The 21,740-nt window shown below is 35.7% G+C and overlaps 1 protein-coding gene across 1 annotated transcript in view; it reads left to right on the top strand.

The window, feature by feature from the left end:
• The window catches only part of HCN1 (hyperpolarization activated cyclic nucleotide gated potassium channel 1), a 609,900-nt gene extending 590,135 nt beyond the window's left edge, over positions 1–19,765 (top strand). Inside the window, exons 7-8 of the mRNA XM_001363828.4 lie at positions 13,067–13,231; positions 17,363–19,765. Coding sequence (XP_001363865.1) covers positions 13,067–13,231; positions 17,363–18,369 — 1,172 coding nt within the window. The 3' untranslated portion in view covers positions 18,370–19,765. The remainder of the gene's footprint in view (positions 1–13,066; positions 13,232–17,362) is intronic.
• The last annotated feature ends 1,975 nt before the right edge of the window (positions 19,766–21,740 follow it).

Here is a 21,740-nt window from a genome sequence, read left to right as displayed (position 1 = left end):
CTTAAACCTTGTCTCCTTTGTGTCCAATGACATACCTGAAAGAATCAACAAGTGGAACTGTGAGTACTATATGATCAGAGAAGCTGGAACCAGTTCTGACTCTCCTGGTAGAGCCCAATGTTAAATTATCAGTATGAACATTGATACTTCAGGAAAAAGCAAAAATTACAAATCAGGACTTGATTTTTTTCTAGATTTAAGAAAGCAGAGAAAATGTTACTAACACAGATTAAACCTTAAAATGTGCAACCTCCTCCCTCTATCCCAAAATATCAGTTTGTAAAATATTTAATAGCACACCCCTTTATATGGTTCTAGGAGACAGAAAAAAAAATCAAAGTGATCCATACAAAGAGCAAACAGTAGCCTAGTCTTCGTGAATACTTCGCTTTAATTGATGATTCAGATAGCAAAAAGATCTAATGTGAAAGTGATCATGCTGAAAGACGAATCTTTCTATTGTGCATAAGCAATGTTATGACCAGAGCTAATGTGAAGAAATGATATGATATTTCTCAATCAATATGACTCAGCACTGTAGCTTGTCTTTCACAAATACTAATGCCATCTTAGACTGCATTCATAGCTATCATATGTCCATGAAAAAGGATAAAAGAGTAGGGGTGGAGAAGGAAGGTCATAGAATCACGGAGTTTAAAATGAAATAGACTTTAGACATCATTTAGTCCCAGTTAAAGAGCTGAAGGTCAGAAAACATAAGTGACTTGGCCAAGATCAGGCAATAAATAAGTTGCACAACTTGTACTACTTGAACCCGTCTTGAACCCAATTTATATAACTGCAAATGCTATGCTTTCTCCCCTTTAAAATGCCATTGTGCTCTGGCCTGATTAGAACATGTTGAATTATTCCTAAGCAAAAATTCTAAGAGGGATTAGAGTCAGGAAGGGATAGGAAATTCATCTGTGATTTCATCAATTTGGCAAACTTCCAAGGAAGTTGTTTTTTTTTTCTTCTAGCAATACTTATAAGCAAATTCTCTGAAATATTCTAGAGAGTTAACTGGACCATTGACAGATTAATGGTCTTGTTCAAGGGCCATGCAGCTAGAATGTGTCTTAGTTGTAACCTGAATACAGGTCTAGCATTAATGCTAGTTCTCTATCCACAATACAATTCCTTCCAATTTGGTCTGTAGCCCTCTTAAGTACAATGTAATTTGCTCAGGCCAGAATGTATGGAACAGAATCAGTGATGTAGATAATAAGTTAAAATACTGCCTTTAAACTACAAATCTTTTTTCATCTGCGTTGGTAAAATCAATTAATATATAAAAAGTTCAGTATGGTGAAAAAAACAAAGATCCTTCAGGTAAGCATATATTGACAAATAGCTGTGTGCTGAGAAGGAAATGATCAAGATGGTGAAAGACTTGGAATCTCAATCAAATAGAAATGAATCATTTGAAGATATTTAGCCTAGAAAACAGAAGACTTAGAGGAACATACTGTCTTCAAATATTTGAAAGGTTGTCATAAGGAATGTACATTTGGAATATTAATACATGCACATATCTATTAAGGACATCATCCATGATTGAAAATATGAACAGGGAACAGACATTTTCACAAATGAATCTCTTCAACAGTCAATACCTTGGTTATATGAGTCACTGAAAAGTACAGAGAAAAGAAGACCCAGCTGCATTTATTCTTTCTTGATTATTAAAAAAAAAGAATTGGTAAAATAAAACAGAGCCTTAAAGGATCTCCATAGCAAGGAGATTCATATTTCATAAACTCACAGAAGATTCCATGACAAACACAATCACAGAAATGATTCTTTTTACAAGGGCCCACTTACTATGAACAATGAACACCAATTGAGGCATGAAATAGGAAGACGTTGGCTTGCCAAATGTATTTTCCACTATTGTGAAGGATGTGATGGACAGAGTTCAAAGATAAAATTTGCCTATAGATTATGAGATCCTTTAGATAATCTTGTCTGTGGATGCCCCTGAGAGCCCATAATGCTCCAAGAAAGTCTCAAGGAAATCCATATTTAATCCATAAATTAATTAACACATTTATAAAGGTCCTATTATGTGTCAGCTTTGTGCTAAACCTGCAAATACAAAGAATGAAAGAGTTTTGCTTTCCAGGAATTTGCATGCTATTAGAGGAATAATTTGAATATTTTAAATTATATAGAGAATTCATTCATGATCAATGCTAGTTACTTTATTAGAGTAGAATAGCAGTAAATTGGGGAATTTAGAGACACTTCATGTAGAAAGTGACATTTGAGGTGAATCATGAAACATGGAATGGATGCTATGAGGAGAAACAAGGAGAGAGTGAATCTCATGCTGAACTGACAGACAGAAGATGTGCATGGAAGAGCAAGAATGCTAATTTGGATAAAATATAGAATGTGAAAATAGAAATCATGTTTAAGGTAACTGGAAAGATAAGTTTGGGACAGACATTGCTTAAAATGCAGTAGAAGGTTCAAGGAATGAAATCATCAGCAGATTAGAAGTCTGTTGAATGTAGGCTAATAATATCAACAACTATCATTTATTTAGCACCTCAAGTTTTACAAAGCACTTTGTAGGGGGCAGCTGAGTGGCTCAGTAGATTGACAGCCAGGTCTAGAGATGGGAGGTCCTGGGTTCAAAGATGGCCTCTGATACTTCTTAGCTGTGTGGCCCAAGGGGAGTCACTTAACCCCCATTGCCTAGTCCTTACCACTCTTCTTTCTTGGAACCAATACCCAGTATTGATTCTAAGATGGAAGGTAAGGGTTTAAAATAAAACGTTTTATATCCATTAACTGATTCATGCTTCACAATACTTCTAATTAAGTTGTTAAATCAGCAGTAAAGAGGAAAGGATAAGCTTTATTTTGCAATTTTAAAAATCTATTTTTTTTAACATTTTAAAAACTTTGGGTCCAAAATTCTCTCCCTCTTCCTAACTCTTCCTCCACCCTCTGAGATGGCACACAATATGATATAAATTACACATGTGAAATTATTCAACACATATTTCCAAATTAGCCAGGTTGCAAAAAAAAAGAAAAAGAAAAGCAAGAGAAATAAAGTGAATAAGTTATACTTCAATTTACACTAATGGTTCATCTCCAGAGGTAGATAGCATTTTTCATCATAAGATCTTAGTATTGTCTTTGAGTATTTTATTGATCAAAATAGCTAAGTCTTTCACAGCCTATCATCATTATAATATTGTTCTTTTCTGAAACCATGCTACTCATCATTTCTTATAGGGCAATGGTATCCCATGACAATCACATATTACATTTTGGTCAGCATTGACTAATTAATGGGGATTCCCTCAATTTTCATTTCTTCACCATCTTAAAAGGAACTGCTCTAAATATTTTTGTACATATTGGCCTTTTTTTTCTTTGATTACTTTGGCAAACAAATTTAGTAATGGTATTAGTGGGTCAAATCATATGAACTATTTAAGACCACTTCAGGTATAGTTCTGAATTGTTAACAAAAATGATTAGACCAGTTCACAATTCTACCACCAGTAAATTAGTGTCCTAATTTCTCCATATCCAGCACTTTTCATTGTTCTTTTCTGTCATGATAGCCAATATGATAGGTTTGAGAAGGTACCTTGGATTTCTTTAAAGAGAGAGATATATCTCATCAATAAATTTAGAGCAGTTTTTCATATGATTGTAAATAGTTTTGATTTTCACTCACTCCCCCAAAAATTGCCTATTCAATATCATTTGATCATTTATAAATTGGGGAATAGCTCTTATTTTTAAAATGTTTTCCTTTATTTTTCAGATTATGTCAATACAATTTTTAATCATCATTTTCTGACATTTAGGAATCTATATTACTTCCCACCCTTCCTAGGTCCCCAAGAAGGCAAGTAATACAATATAGATTATGCATATGTTATCACAGAATACATATTTCTATTTTCATCATGTTATGAAACAAAACACATCTTGCTTCACAGTAGACTAAAAATCATGGAGGAAATAAAGTGAAGAAGGGCATGCTTCAATCTTCTTTCAGTCTCTTTAAGTTCCTTCTCTAACAGTGGATATTCTTTCTCATCATGAATCCTTTGGAGTTATCCTGGATCTTTGCCTTGTTGATAATATTTAAATCATTCAGAGTTCATAATTGTACACTGTTTTTATCATATACAAAGTTCCCCTGGATAGCTCTTATTTTGGCAAATTTGACAAATTTTCCTGTATATTTGAAAAATGAAACCTATATCAGAGAAACTGGCTGTAAATTTTTCCTCAGTTTCCTACATTTTTTTTTCTATTTTCCAGCTGCATTGTCTTTGGTTGCATAAAAACATTTCTAATTTTATTTACTCAAAATTATTCATTATAATTTCTGTGATCTTCTCTATGTTTAGTATTGCCATAAATTCTTCCCTTAACCACATATCTGCAAAACAATGAATTCTTCCCTCATTTAATTATGACACCATATTTCATATCTAAATCATTTTGACTTTATCTTGATATATGGTGTGAGATATTGATCCATGCTTAGTTTCTGCCTGTTTTCCAATTTCCCCAAAATATTTTGTCAAATGATGAGTTATTGCCCCCAAAGCTTGGATCTTTGGGTTTATTCAGTATTCTACTGTCAATTCCTACTATCTATGGTTTCCCTAATTTATCCCAGTCATCTACAATTCTGTTCTTATTTTTTTATTACATATTTATACAGTTCTAAGAAGGAAAAGTTGAGATCTCCCACTAGTATAGTTTTGTTGTCTATTTATACCTTTAAATCATTTATAATTTTCCTTTAAGAATTTGGCTATGCCATTTGGAACATATATGTTGATTATCAATAATATTTCATCATTTATATTACCTTTAGCAAAATATAGTTTCCTTGATTATCTCTTTTAATTGCATCTCTTTTTGTTGTTTTCTTTGTCAGAGATCTTAGTTGCTATTCCTGTCTTTTGTATATCAACTGAAACATAATAGATTTTTCTCCAGGCCCTTTTGTTAACTCTGTTTGTGTTTCTATTTCAAATAGGTTTCTTATAAATGACATATTGTATTCTGGCTTCTCATCCATTCTGCTATCTGCTTTCATTTTCTGTGTGACTTCATCCCATTCATCTTCATGGTTTTGATTACTGTGTATTTTCCTTTATCCCATTTTTTCTTCCACTTATCCTTCTCTACCTGTCTGTCTCCTCTCTCTCCAGTATCCCCCCTCAAAAGTCTGTTTTTCTTCTGACTAGTGCCTCCCTTAATCTTCCTTTTTCATTGCATTTCTCTTTCTCTTATTCATTTCCCCTCTTACTACCCTGTTTGGTAAGATAGATTTCTATATCCAATTGAGTGTGTATATTTATTCTTCCCTCTTTCAACCGGTTCAGATGAGAATGAGGTTAAAGAATTGTTGCCATCAATCTCATTTTCCCCTCTACCATAAAAAAAAAATTCTTCATTGAACACTTCTTTAAAATGTCCTTCCTTCTTCATCCTTTCCTCTTCTCCCAGTGCATTCATATTTTTCATCCTTTCACTTTTTTCTTTGATATCACTTAAGCATAGTTGAGTCACACCTATATCCTCTGCTATGTAGACTTTTTCTAATAATCATAATAATGATAAAGTGCTTATAAGTTACATGTGTCATCTTTCCAAATATAATATAAAGTTTTTCGAGTACCTTATGATTTTTCTTTCATGTTTACATTTTTATGCTTCCCTTGAGTCTTGTGTTTGAATGTCAGATTTTCTATCCAGATATTCTATATTCCATATTCTATCATCAGGAATGCTTTGAAGTCCTCTATTTCAACAAATATCTATTCCCTCCACCCTCATCCCTCAAAAAGGATTATACACAATATTGCTGTGTAGATTATTATTTTTTTGTAATCCTAGCTCCTTTGCCTTCCAGAATGCCATACTTCATACTTTTTATTTCTTTAACATGGGAACTGATAAATCTTGTTATCCTAAATGTGACTCCATGGCATTTGAATTATTTCTTTTTTGGCTGCTTCTTTTTGTCTGCTTGCAGGCATTTTCTTCTTAATCTGGGAGCTCTGGAAATTGACTACAGTATTCTTTGGAGTTCTCATTTGAGAACTCTTTCTGGAAGTGATTGGTGGCTTCTTGCAATTTCTATTTTACTCTGGATCCAAAATACTGGCATGTTTTCCTTGATAATTTCTTGAAATATAATATCTCATTCTTTTTTGCCTTTGGGGTTTTTTCATCGTGCTTTCATTGGTCCAACAATTCTTAAATTATTTCTCCTCAAACCATTTTACAGGTCAATTGTTTTTTCTAATGAAATTTTCTTCTATTTTTAAGATTATTATCCTTGTTTTATTATTTCTTGAAGTCTCATAGAGTCAATAGCTTCCAGTTGCTCAATTCTAATTGTTAAAGAATTTATTCTTCAGTGAAATTTTTATGTTTTTCCCCATTTGATTGATTCTACTTTTTAAGAAATTATTTTCTTCGTTGAATTTTTTGGGCCTCTTTTTCCCATTTGGCTAAATCTGTTTTTAGAACATTATTTTCTTCAGTATTTTATGCTTCTTTTACCAACCTATATATTTTTTCTCTTTTTGTATTTTTTACATATGACTCTGATTTCTTTTTCTCCTACTACTCATCTCTTTCTTTAGCTCTTCTAACATTTTTTGATAAGTTTGTGTCTAATTTTATTATTTTTCTTTTAGGCTTTACTCGTTGCTATTTTCATATTGTTGACTTTTTTATGAATTTGTGTCTTGATTTTTCCCTTTCAACGTAGTAGCTTTTTATGATCAAGTTATTTTTGCTGTTCTTTGTTCTTTTCCTACCCTATGCTTGACCTTGAACTTTTTAAAAAATGTTGGGAATGGAGAGGTATCGTCCCAAGCCTCAAGCTTTTTATGCTATCATTTTCAGAGCTGATTCTGTGAGTCTTTAATTTTTAGTGCTTCTAAGTTGTGTGTTGCAGAGGGAGGTGTGATCACTGCTGTCCTCCTCTGAGATACGGAATTTACTCATCCTTTTACCTAGACTTCTGTAGATAGCTCTCTATTCTAGAAATGTGAACAGGTCCCTTCCTTCCCTCTAACCACAAGCACTAAAGGTCTTCCTCCCCGGAATTGTGCCCCAGCGCTACATTTTAGCAGTGGAGTCGCTAAAAAACCTCTGAATACAGTGCCAACAGAGCCACCTTATACTCCTTTTGACCAGCTGTGCAGGCTCCTTACCTTCTCCAGGCTAAAAGCACTTGAAGTTCCTGCTGCTGCTGCAACACGTGGAATGTGTTGCTTTTGATTTTGTATCCCCATCCCTAACCAGTAGAAGTGTTAAATAAAGACTAGTGAGGGAAATGCTATAGATTCCCATTCACAGAAAAGACCAATCCTCATCCCAAGAAGTTTTGAGCATGACAAGATTTACTTCCAGATGCTGTGACAAGTTTAACAAATTAATTCGTTTGGGGGTTAGTAGCTGCTGCCGCGTGACGAGGACGGGTCGAGCCTTTGCTCAGTATTTTTTGGACATCATGTCCTGCCTGTATTTGCGCCCATCTCGTGCCCTATCTGACGTGTTATTCCTCTATTTGTGATATGTGGCTACTAAAGCTAGCTGGCTTGAAGGACAAGGCTTTCATTGGTCTTTCTGGTTCCCAGTCTCCAGGACAGCGCTCTGAGAGGCAGAGAGCACCGGCATTTCATAACTGTTTCTTGATCTCAGCTGAGTCTGGAAGCCTAGCGTCTGCGATCATTACCTTGCACTTGGGTCGCTACTTAATAATTGCCTGTTGAATTGCATACTAGCTGCCCTAGGGATCCAGGAAATGTACTTCTCCCTAATCTAACTGAAAAGATGCATGCGAATTGGCCTCTGCCTTTTTCAACTAAACAGCTCCTTGGAAATTCATCCCCTGGCGCAGCTCCTTCCCAGACCACCAGAGCTTCCAGAAGCAACTTAATTATCCACTTGGGCAGTAAGGGCATCATAGGAACGTTGCCAAGTCCTCCAGATTTTCTTTTTCTTTTACATTATACACATGGCCCATAAAACTCACAGATGTGTTATGAGGCTTAATTAAAGAATGTTTATAAAGCACTTGGCAGGTTCCAGCACATTGGGGAGATACCCAGCAGGGAAACAGGGCATAATATTATCTGTAAAGTTGAAAATAGGCCTCTAAGTAGGTTTGGGGATCTATTCTAGAATATAGAGTCAGAACTACTGGAAATAGGAAAAAGCGGAGGAATAGTCTCTCCAATTTTGAGATAAAGAAAGGCCCAAGCAGATTGAGTGGCCTATATGGTGTCACCCCTCTCATTAACGGTTGAGATGGACCTAGGAGCCAATCTGAGCCAGTTTCCCTCAATTCTTGCTGCTTCCCACTGATACATCTTTTTTTTTTTTTAAACCCTTACCTTCTGTCTTGGAGTCAATACTGTGTATTGGTTCCAAGGCAGAAGAGTGGTAAGGGCTAGGCAATGGGGGTCAAGTGACTTGCCCAGGGTCACACAGCTGGGAAGTGGCTGAGGCCAGATTTAAACCCAGGATCTCCCATCTCTAGGACTGGCTCTCAATCCACTGAGCTACCCAGCTGCCCTCTATGATATCCTTTTTAAAGGATAAAGACATTCATAAAATAGGTACTAATGAAACAGGTAGAAGTTCAGCACTTGGGCACTAAGCAGCTCAATTTTGATAAGTAGACAAAATAAACAAGAAACATAAAGAATACAGTGGAAGCAGATAAAAATGTAGAGAAAATGAATAATAGTGTGGGTTATTTGATAATTGAATTTACCTTAAAAAACTTGGTCATCAACAGGACAGGGAAGTACCTCCAGCAAATACTCAATGAAGGATCTTCTTGTTGTTGAAGGTTTTGAAGTGATAACAACAATAATAATAGTGATTCAAATTTATATGGTGCTTAATGTTTGGAAAGTCCTTTTCTCAACACCACTTTGGGAAGTAGATAATTGCAGATGATCAAACAGGGAGTTAAAAGTTAAGGAAATTGCTCAAGGTCATATACCTAAGAAGTAACGGAATTATCACAAACTCTGGTCATTTGAATTGCATTAAACTGTTGTTCTTGGTGGTGATGTGGTGATAATTGAATGTACAACTTTTTGAAGAATTTTTGTACCATTTTCATCATCCAAAATGTTCTGGAATCAAAAGCTAATAATGTCTATTACCAGGTAAGTATCTCATTCAACTTTTATTTAGAAATAATAATAATAGTTATCATTCCTATAATACTTTAGGGTGTGAATAATTTTTACATATGTAATTTTATTAAACAAGTTATGAAGTCCTTTGGAAATTAAAAAATAAGGAAGTAATTTTCCCCTTGTTAATTATGACTTTTCGTATGCTTAACATTTGCAATTTCCAGACTTTCAATAAGGTATCTCTGAATGTAAAATTGAATATTTAAGGGTTTTTATTTTTCTGTTGTTCACTTTAGTCTCTAGAACTAATAAAGATTAGCTGGAGAGTGTATGAATGTCAGAGGGAAAAGGGTCCTTTTTAGTCTTCAAAAAGTTTATTTTAATTTGGGAGTATTGACTTTAAAGGTCTGTTGAAAAAGTGTTCAACTGAAATTTATTAAAATGTGTATGTGTATCAAAAATCACACCAACAAAGGAAGGCAGTCATTCTTATATGTATGTGTGGGTTTATATACATCCACATACATTATATATGTACATATTTGCTCATATACATAAATATACAGAGATACAGAAAGAGAGAGAGACAGAGAGAGAGAAGGGGAGAGAGAGAGAGAGCATCTAGATGAGGTCATTAGTTTTCTTCTCCTATAGTGTAGTTAAACAAAGAATGTAAAGGCAAAGGGAGCTTTCTATAGGCATTCATACAAGCAGCACTTGTACTAATGAAGAAAGTGTAGCCAAAGTGTTAAACTGGAATCTCAAAGGTCATAGTTAGTAGCAGGACATCTGAGTCATACATAGTTCAATGGGTTTCTGAGGTAACACTCCATTTAGAAAATTAAAAACCATCACCACCACCACCAGAAAATAGCTCAAAGAAAATGTTCTACTCATAGAGGATATGGAAACTTTGTAAAAAAGGATGGGGCATTTTATTTCATAAGATAACACTATATTAAGGATTTAAAATATCCACATTCTTATCTCAAGCTTAAGAAGCTGCTTTCAGTCATCAAAATATTTAAATTTTTAGAAGTGATCTGGGCTTCCATTGGTGTTCAGAATGGCAATATAGCAAAAATTCTTCCATCAAATCAGATTTTCAACTTGTATGAAACAAGAATTGGAATTAATAAGAAGTGTTTTTTCTCAAATTCAATTAAATTTCAAAGAAATGAAATGGAGTTTTCTGACCTAAAGACCTAGAGAAAAACCATATAAATGAGATCTCATTTGGACCAAAGAATATGAAAGTATTTCAGTGAAGATACAGCCATGTATGGCTATAATACTCCTTTTAAGTTAGTATTAAGTAATAATTCAAGAAATATTTATTAAGTACCTGTTATATAACAGGCTTTATGATATACAAATACAAATACAAAAAAATAAATAAAATTATCCTAATTTTGTAAGTCATGAATATAAGTACCAAAAAGTATCTGAATCTGTCTAGTTCAACATTTTTATATAAAGATGAGAAAAATGAGGTCCTGAAGATGATATGCAAGTATAATTATTATTATTTAATTTGGGGGAAACTCAGACCCATGCAGTTAGATGACTTGCCTCAGACCACATATATAGCTCTAGAGGAAGATCATGTGATACTAGAGCCAACCCTCTCTCCACTATGCCATATAGATCTAAAATGTGTTATAAGTATTGTGTTAGAAATAGATTATCATCATCATCATAACTGACACTGAAATACATTAAGGCTAAAAAAGAACTTAATCACATTTGTTCAGGAAAATTAACAACCTCTAGATCTAAATCCAACTTCTGCCATTCTGCTGTGTGACATTTTGCTCTGGGTCCCATTACATACATCTACAGAAATTACACGTATAACATTATCCTTCTGTTATGTTCATATTTTCCAATTTCTGATCAGAATTAGCTAATATTCCTGACAGATTCCTGGAATGAAAAGATTAATGTTTGCATATTTTTGTTGCTACTCATTAGGTTTGAAATGTGGGGACATGAAATGAATTTTTATATACCTTGCAAGAGAGGATCTTTTGAATTTCTTAATTTAGTAAAATAGACATGTGTTTCCTTTTGAGTAAATTCATAAACAGAAATCTAGATTTGCAGAAAAAGAACAAATACTGGGGCATGATTCACTAAATCAAAAGATTTGCAATTTTACAAAAGAAATCACCATAAGAAACCTGTCCATAACAAGCCCTTAAGGGCGCTTAGAATGAGATTACACTTAGGGAACACACCAGTCATATAATGTCAGCTGTGCCAGGAATGAGCTAATTAGAACTCTCTTGCAGTTGTGCCTGATCACAGGAAATAACAAGCTTATTTTTTTTCACAGCCCCAGTATCTATTTAAAGGAAAGGAATCTGATGCCCGTTTTTATAGAAACTCTTGAAAAATTATAACATAAGGTGTACAATGAGTTCTTTATGTTTTTTTAAATGTCCTTAATACATGCAAATGTATGAAACTCCCAAGTTGGTTATGAGACTATTGAAGCCAAATTAGTGATTTCTCCAGCAAGATTATAAACTAGGAGTGATCAGGGGCCATGTTCTGTATGGCTTTGTATCCACCACAATGCCAGACTTAGTCTCAGACATGTCATAAATTATTATCATATGTTTGTTGAATCAAATTGACTTTGTGAGGCCCAAAGAAAATAAAGGGTTGGAACAGTACAGACCCTACAATAGAGAAGAAATGGTCCTATCTTTCTTTTTGATTACTTTTGCTTGGCAACCTCAATGCAAAAATTCACATTTCACTCTGTGGTATACTAAAGGAGGCATCTAAATGGCTCAATGGATAGAAGACTGGGTCTGGAGTTGGAAAGACCTGAGTTTAAATTCAGCCTCAAATACTTACTAGTTGTGTGACTCTAGGCAAGTCACTTGACCTCTTTTTGCCTTAATCCATTGGGGAAGGAAATCACAAACCATGCTTGTATCCTTCCAAGAAAATTCCATGGATAGTATTGGTGTGCCATGATCCATGGAGTCAGGGAGAACCAGACACAACTAATGAATAACAACACTAGAGATATTCATTTGAAAGACCTCAACTGAGTGCCTGCCATGGACAAGGGCTTATGCTATAAGCTGGAAGGAAAATACAAAAATTATACCATTCTATTAGCCTTCAACATTCTACGCTGAGAGCTAGAAGGAGGCTCAAAGGGCATCTAATGCAGCATTTGACCAATGAGGAAAGAGAGGACATGGGATAAAGCAACTTGTCCAAGCACATTAATAAGAGACTAAATTATTTATTTAGGAACTCTGCCCCAAACCAAACACTATTCCCATTGCCTCCCTGATTTATTAAGGGAGAAAGGATACTACACTCACAAGAGTAATGAAGTCTCAAGAAACAAGGGTCCTGGGTGTCTAGGGATAGGGAGAGATGACTTCTGGATATGTAGCTCAAGGATCATGGAAGAGATTCAACCTGAATTGAGCCTTAAAAGAAGAACATTTACAGCATTAATAGTATTTTTCTTTTTCAAGCTTCTGAAGAGGTAGCATTTACCTTCTCTATTCAAAGCACAAAAAAATGTTTTGATAACAGTGAGTATTTTTCCACTTAATAATAACAATTCAGAGCTCATCCTCCCCCCTTCACATCAGAATGTGAGGTATTGAGGGTAGGGATTTTTATTTTTATTTTTGTCTTTCAATCTTCTGTACTTAGTCTGGTGCTAAACACAAATGCTTAGTAAACATTTGTTCAAAGGTGATGAATATCTTCAGAGGCAATCCTCTAATGGGACATCAAATGTGTTATTTCACTGAGGTTATTTGGCTGTTGGATGCTTGTAATGAAGACCATTTCAGAGTTTTTTAGGACCTTGAAGGAACTTTTTGCTTATCGATGATTTGTTTCTTTTGCTTCAACAGAAATTTGCCTTTTGACAAAAGGTCGACGCACGGCTAGTGTCAGAGCTGATACTTACTGCCGCCTGTATTCACTGTCTGTGGACAATTTCAATGAGGTGTTGGAGGAGTACCCCATGATGAGGAGAGCCTTCGAAACAGTAGCCATTGACCGGCTAGATCGGATAGGTATCATTTTTTATTGCATGCTTACTTGTTAAGGCAATTTTATTTTGTTCAGTGGAGTAGAGGTATCCATAGATTAGTCTGGAGTTGGTGGATTAGCTAGTGTATGGAAAATAACAATTTTCTGATGACTATCCAGCAAGTTCTCAGACTGTGCTTGATATTCTGCTCTGCATGCAATAGGTTTAATTTTCTTTTATTTTTGCTAGCTATAGAATCTGCTTTCCACAGCGATACCAACACTGTATGACTGTTCAGGTAACTAAAAATAAATTTTAAAAAATAAAGTTCTATGTATTAATTAAAGTAGAACTAAAATGGTCAATAGCCTTAAGCCTGAATCTACACTACAGACCAAACTATGTATTTGGGAGCTTAAAATAATGTTTTTCAGAGATATTTGCCTTTACATTAAAAAATGTAAAAAAAATGGGAACATAACCTTGGTGGAGAATATGGAAACAACTGTAGTGTAGACACAGGTGGGAGTACCCTTTTTAGAGTTTATCTGACATTGGTACTTTTCCTTGCTGATATATACCTCCTTTGTGAAAGCTTCCTCCGCTATTAGAATATTAGACCTTTTAGCTATAGTGGTGCCAAAACTTTAATCACTTCAGTACTCCACTGGATCTGAGATCTCTTCAGTGTGAGCATTCCCTCCACTGGTACAGATCACAACCCTCCATGCCTTCTCATCCTGCACCACCTTGTCCAAGTCTTGTGTCTTTGTCTTTCATTAGATAATCCATGTGGGTGGGGATCAGGATCTGATGGAGTGCACTCTGGTTCTTTAATTCATTATTTATAAAGAGATAAAGCCTGGACCTTTGATTTTATTGTTATAGGCAACTCCTTCTACCAATGCAGGTCAGCACCATCTCTGCAATCTCTAGTCTTAAAGGGTCACCTAAATTAGTGAAATAGATTAAAACAAAGTTCCCGATCAATTGGTAAAGGTAGTAATCAATAAAGTACATTGTCCCTTATAAAAATCAGGCTTGGGGGCAGCTGGGTAGCTCAGTGGATTGAGAACCAGGCCTAGAGACGGGATGTCCTAGGTTCAAATCTGGGCTCAGCCACTTCCTAGCTGTGTGACCCTGGGCAAGTCACTTGACCCCCATTGCCTAGCCCTTACCACTCTTCTGCCTTGGAGCCAATACACAGTATTGACTCCAAGACGGAAGGTAAGGGTTTAAATAAAAAAATAAATAAATAAAAATCAGGCTTAAGGAAAGACTATAACAACAGATGATCAGGGGAGGGTTCCTCAAGGACGAGATAAATCAGGTACAAGAGAAGATATACAAAGAATGTCCATCCTCCCCAGTAGAAGGTACATCTGACTTGTGTCTGATAAGACTTGATTGCCCTGGTCAGTCTGCCCCAGTCATGAAGACCACATTTCACTTAAAGCCATATATCCTTCATTAGCTTTGTATGAGCTCATTTTACCTTTTCACCTTTCTCAGTCATACAAACCTATAAAAAGTGTCTGTAACTTTGCCTCAGCGCAACTTTCACTAGGAAGGCTATCCTGGTCAGTTAGGTATGTATTATTAATCAATAGACTAATAAACAAATAGTGGTTCCATTAATTGAACTTCTGGGTGTCTGGATTTGGTTATTGAAGTAAACAACTTCACTCGAACCCTGAGAAGGTGGCATTCTTAGGGTCACTGCCAATTTATGTCAGAAGCAGGACTTTGAAGTCTTGGAGGCTCTGAGCTGAGTTTTCTCTTCAATATTCCCAATTTTTAAAAAATGATCATTTTTAATTTCATTTCCGGTATTGCTTCTGATCTAAATATCTACCCAAGCTACTTTGAGAATTTGGGGGGGTAGAAACCCTGATAGCTGAGGGTATACCAGTCAATGAGTGTAGAGTAGGAGCTTTTACCCCTAATCTCGTATATAAACACCCTTATTTCCTCCTTTTCCTTGTGTAAGGAAATTTAAGAGGGGAATAACTAAGGGACTATATGGGCATGCTATTTAACTCAAACCCTCTGCTATACATTGGGGAGACTCATGATATCTTAGATAATAGAGGAGAGTTATGCAGGTGGATAGGATGTCAGCAAATAAAGAAGGGAGTTATGCCTGGAAGCATGTTTGTTTATGAACAAATATGTTTGGTGTGGAAGTCTTCTCTTATCCCCAATTGTATTGGAATTACGTGAGGGAGAATAAAAGTCTCACAACTGATCTGCTCCTTTTTTATCTAGGTAAGCACCTCTGGAAGCAGCATTTACATTTTCAAGGAAAGAATATACTGAGCAATATATATTGCTCAAAATGCCAAAGAGAACCAAAATCTGTTACTAATCCTAATTAACTGGTGGCTGAATAAAACAACCATCAGGCTTCTCAGCACGTTTTCTTTGAAAACTGATACATTATACCAGAGAAGCAGTACAATAAAGTACATAGTGAACCTACTTCAGAATCAAGATAACCTGAATTTAAACCCCAACTCTGAAACACTGCTGCTATGTGACCCTAAGCAAATTGTAACTGCTTGGTGTTTTAGGTAACTCTTAAGGTGATAAATTGCAGAACAGCATCTTCATTACTGAGGAGAGTTTCCTTACCAAAATTCCCAAACTTCCTCAATTGTGGAAACTAATCAGGAGGGACCAGCAACCAATGGAAGTCTACTGACATGCTGAGGGTTATGGTCTGACTTGACAGAGGAGGTACCTGGATCAGAGAAGTCATTGATGCTTAAAGTATTAAAATAAAGCAATGTAAAGAGAAAAAAGTAGAAAGAGGAGGAAGGGAATAAGCACTTAAACAGCACCAACTATGAGTGAGACACCATCCTAAGTGCTTTACAAATATTTTCATTTGATGCAAATGAATAAATACTCCTTCTATTTTGCTTGACTGTCAGTGAGAAACATTCTCAGAAAAGGAAGTGATAACTAATGCTGAACAAGTCACAAATATAAAGCCCTCATACAGCATTCACTGAAGCATGATTCCTCTTGGTCTGGTGGTCTCTGTTTACAAATATCTAATTAGTTTCTGGGAGTATGCTAGGTAAGCAAATGCATTTATTACTTATAATAGAGTCTGGCATTCAGGGAATTAGTTCAGCACTCTGCTCGATATGTAGATATATGGAATTTTTATTTGGACATTAAAATATAATTGCTTTAAACTATATAATTCAGTAAATTTGAACAAATATCTTACCATTTCGATGAAATGCACCATTTATGTTAAGAAAAACATTTTATTTAGAGTGAAGGTTCTTAACCTAGAGTCTGTGAATTAAAAAAAAATTACTAACAATATTTCCATATAAAAATTTCTTTGGAAATAATATATTTTATTTCATTAAAAACACTATTCTGGGAATAGATGTCTGTGTTTTACCAGACTGCTAACAGGGGTCTTATACTAGAAAAAAAGTTAAACACCTCTGACTTTAAGGTTGTTAATTAATTAATTCTTATTCATGAGACCTTTAAAAATAACATTTTTCCTTTTCCCTAGTCAAGGCATGCCTTCTGTCAGACCTGTAATTCCACAACATGGTCAATATAATTTTTGGAGAAGTAGTAGTAGTAATAATAATAATAATGGTGATTAAGTAGTAATAATAATAAACACTAAAATAAAAGAGCATTAGCAGGATAGTAATTGCTTAGCATCATTTCTATGTGAATTCTATTGAAACAAAGAAAAAAGTCAGTAACAATCATATTGAAAATATAAGAGCTAGAAGTTCAAGTCCTCTCATGTTTTGTTTTGTTTTTTGACAGAAGAGTTGCCAATTTTTATTGGCAGATAGAGTGCCCGCCCCAAAAGTTTCCTACATTAATGTAATAACAGGTCTGGACCACCACTACCTACCGCGAGCCCCCAATATAATACATTATGGATCACGTGATCTCTGTAGCATTATAATGTTCACCAAATAAATAAACAAACAGCTTTCCTCAAAGCTCTATGGAGAAAAAACTGCAGGGATTAAAACAAACAAGGAAACTGGGTGTTAGAGACCTTAAGTGAAGTTGAAAATCTTTGTAAACATCTGGGCTTAAGTTGTCAGGAGCATCCTCAGGCTGACTAGCCATCCTTTGCTTGGAGGCTTTCTAACCTTGGGCCCTCTTCTGCTGACAGGCAAGAAGAACTCGATTCTTCTGCAGAAGTTCCAGAAGGACCTGAACACTGGTGTTTTCAACAACCAGGAGAATGAGATCCTGAAACAGATCGTGAAGCATGACCGAGAAATGGTGCAGGCCATTGCCCCGATGAATTTTCCCCAAATGCAAGCCCTGAATTCCGGCACTTCGACCACTACTCCCGCCTCCCGAATGAGGACGCAATCGCCTCCGGTTTATACGGCCACCAGCCTGTCTCATAGCAACCTGCATTCTCCGAGTCCCAGCACCCAGACCCCGCAACAAGCTGTCATCCTCTCACCCTGCTCCTACACCACGGCGGTCTGCAGCCCCCCGGTACAGAGCCCCCTGGCAGCTCGAACTTTCCAATATGCCTCCCCAACCGCTTCCCAGCTGTCCCTGATGCAGCAGCACCCACCCCCGGCGCAGCCACCCCAGCAGCCCCAGCCCCAGCAGCCCCAGCAGCCCCCTCAGCCTTTGCAGCAGCAGCAGCAGCCCCAGCAGCAGCAACAGCAGCAGCAGCAGCCCCAGCAGCCGCAGCCGCAACCGCAACAGCAGCAGCAGCCCCAGCAGCAGCCGCAGCAACAGCAGCAGCCCCAGACCCCCACTATCTCCTCCCAGAAAAATGAGGTGCACAGGAGTACCCAGGCTCTTCACAACACCAACCTGACCAGAGAGGTCAGACCCCTATCGGCCTCTCAGCCTTCTCTGCCTCATGAGATCTCCACTCTGATTTCCAGACCTCACCCCACAGTAGGGGAGTCTTTAGCTTCCATCCCACAGCCCGTCTCTGCCGTCCATGGCCCAGGCATTCAGGCAGGGGCCAGGGGTAGCGTCTCCCAGAGAATCACCCTCTTCCGCCAGATGTCTTCAGGAGCTATCCCTCCCAACCGAGGAGCTGTCCCAGCTCCCCCACCCACAGCAGCTACACCACAGAGAGATTCCTCCACAGTCTTAAGTACAGACCAAGAAGGAGACAAACCACGATTTGCTTCAAATTTATGATCCCTGCTCATTGTAAAAGCAGGAAAAAGTACTGTTATAAACTGAGACTTTCCCCCAGAAACTATTTTAATCTATGTCCTGAATAGGTCCCTGTAGTCTACTTTGAAGAAATATTTTAGACAGCTGTACTCTACATACAAAATGTAAATATATATATATATACACATATACATAATATATATATATTTAAAGTTCCCCAAAGAAATTTAAAAGACATGTCTAGCATTCAGTGTTATGTCTTCCTTTCTTTAAATCATTAAAGGCGTCTAAATTTTGTCTAAGATTATTTATTTTTAATCTTCAATGACTCAAAAATTCCTTTGATATATATATATGTATATATATACATTTCTCTACTTTATGAAGAAGTCCTAGATCCAGTGAAAAATCAAATCCCCTTTACCTTCATAGGTGAAAAGACAATGTTAACTCCAGTAAGAACTTCACTTTTACAAAGGTAATTCAAATGAGCTAATGAACAGCAACTAACAAAACTTTCTTTTTTAAAAACTTTCATTCATTGCACTTCCATCTCCAAATTGTGAGCCATTACCTAAGAGTGTGTTCATTTGCAGGTCCCGTTTTCTAGATCATTTGCATTTTGGTGCTTTCCATTATGAATTAGGTTGAAGAACACCATCAGCTCAAACCACCTCCAGTAGAAGGACTGATGCAATCACTGCTCTGGATAGTTCCAACCGCAAAACATGGTTACTGATCTTGTATCTGAAAGCTGAGTGAACTTCTGTCTCCCGCCATGCCAGACACTTATGAAGAAAGACCTCATACTCAATTAATGTCAGTTTTAAATAACTTTTCTGACCCAAAAGATAGCTATCGTGTGGTATGCCATGGCAAAGTCATTGTTTTGGAATTTAGTGTCATCTCTTCACTTGAAAATGTAGTTTTAAATTTTACCAAACCTAAGTATGGCAACCATTCAAATGTAATCCAATAATTTGAAACCTATACTGTTACTTTTACTTACAATGTTTTTATGCGAAATTATATGCTTGATCCTGCAAATTACTTGTATTTTCACCCAAATCATCACTTTTCTTCTTCCTCCCCATAAGCAAGTGTCTGAAAATATTCCCTGCATGCTTTTTGAAAAAAAAAATAGGTTCAAACAGTCATTGTAGGGAAAAAGGCTTACAGTATTTCTTGGCTTTCTGAAACTAAACCTCCATAAATTGTGTCTGCCTTTAAATTTCTATGATACTGGTTTGGAATCTCTAACTTAAGTCTAGAAGTGAGATTTTATTTTTATTATTATTTAAAGGATCATTTGTAAACATAGCTTGATTTAGAATTTCAAACACATTCTATGTCTTCACTGTAGCTGGTAGTTAACTGTGGTGTTAATTTAAAAGAAATAAATATAATATAGCATCAAGTCTGTTTGGGAATGCACGATTTGCTCTGTGAATACCGTAACTAAGTGGATAGTCAATCCTAAGGCATGTAGCATTCTACATAATCCGTAGCTAGAAGGTTTATTATTTTAAGTGTCTACTGTAGTTGGAAAAGGTGACAAAAAAGCAGAATTGAAGCTTCATTGCTCTGTGAAAATGTTTCTTTCCTTTGCTAAGATCTTCCTGTGATCTTGTCAATTGGTCATCGTTCTTTCTTCACCAAGGATGTTCCTAAGTAATCATTTGTGCCTACTTTCTGGTGGTCAATAGTGGATAACAAGAACACAAAGTGATGCACCCTGGTAATCGACTATTGCAAATACCAAACACATGTCCCAACCAATCAACTTTAAGGAAATGTTCTAGATGGAAGGTCTGAAATTTCTTTAATACTGATATAAACTCTGAGTAGAGGAGTTACACACACTACTATATACCACACATCAAGATGGATTAATGAGAGCAGAATGAATCTCCTAGAGTGAATGGAGTTTAGACCAATGAGGCTTGTGATGCCTTTTTACTGAAATGGTATGCAAAGAATAAAAAAAAAAAAACCTTGCTACTTTTAGTTTCTAACAAATTCCCACTCATGTAGATAAAACTACTAATAGTAATCAATATAATCTTAAACTTAACATGCTGCTGATAACTGATGGCATAGGAACAGTGCATAAAAAGGAATTTTGTGGATTGTAAATTGTATACATATATACACATACACACACATATATATAATGGATATGCTGCAAGACTACTTACTTAACAGAACCAAAATTTTTATTTTATTATGAAATTGAAAAAATATATTTGAATTATTAAGCTATTTTGGTCCTTTAAACTATTTACAGTTTACATTTGATAGGACTGATAGGTTTAGCAGTGAAATATTTTTATATATAATTTTTTTAATTTTGAGCACTATGAAAAAACAATAAGTAAAATTTATTTGCATGGTCTTTCGGTGAAATAAACTTTTTAATGATTTTGTAATAGAATGGACAAAAGCTAGGATTTGTATGTTAAATCAATTAAAATGGTACAGGGTATAAACTATATACATATTATATATATGTATGAATGTATATATACAAAATTAGGTTAAGGGAAAAAAGGACTAACATTCCTGTAATATAAAGGTCCATCCACTGCAAGTTGAAGAAGTGTCCTATTTTCTCTGTATATAGATAAGCCCATAAGTATGGAATTTCCCATCTGTACAGAATTTAATGTATTAATAGAAAGGTTGAAACTACTGCTGCTGGGAAGACAATAGAACTACTGATTCTTACAATGATTGTATGATCAGGGACAAGTTAGATTTTTTTGTCTTTGCTCAAAGCCATAAATATATATATATATATATAAAGATTATTAATAAATTGAACAGAAAATAAGCTAAGATCATGAACTTTTTATTTGACCAATGCAATATACACAAATATTGTATTTTGCCATTGAGCTGGGCACTGTCTTTTATTTTAAATATGTTGATTGCTAAGTGAGTTCTGGTTGGTATTCAACATTAAATTTTAATTATTTATATGTAATGACTGAAGGGGGAAAAGATTTTTTTGTTTTTGTTTTTTTGTTTTTGTCTTTTTTGCCATTCATTTGTCTTAGCATTGAATTGAAAAGCTAATTTAATTCTTGAATGTAATCTCTTCTCTGTGGCACCTGTGGTTGTGGTTGCTGTCCAATTTTAAAAGTTAGGCTCTCTAATTCCATTGCAATTCACTTATGGAGGGCTTCCCAAAGGATTTGCATATTGTTGGGATGTCTCTACTGCTTAAATGGATTTTGAATCAGATACAAAAGTATAAAAGGGAGTGAAATCCAGTGAGATTTCATTACAGATAGAAAAGCACTTAGAGGAATGCAGGAGAAAGAGTAGTAGGGCTTTTTCACTAAATGCAACTCCTCTTGACCAAGGTCTCAGTGGCCTAAATTTAATTG

Source organism: Monodelphis domestica, chromosome 3 (assembly GCF_027887165.1).
Source record: "Monodelphis domestica isolate mMonDom1 chromosome 3, mMonDom1.pri, whole genome shotgun sequence".
Classification (NCBI taxonomy): Eukaryota; Metazoa; Chordata; class Mammalia; order Didelphimorphia; family Didelphidae; genus Monodelphis; species Monodelphis domestica.
The sequence above is the reverse complement of the archived record's forward strand: the minus strand, read 5'-3'. Positions and strand labels throughout refer to the sequence as shown.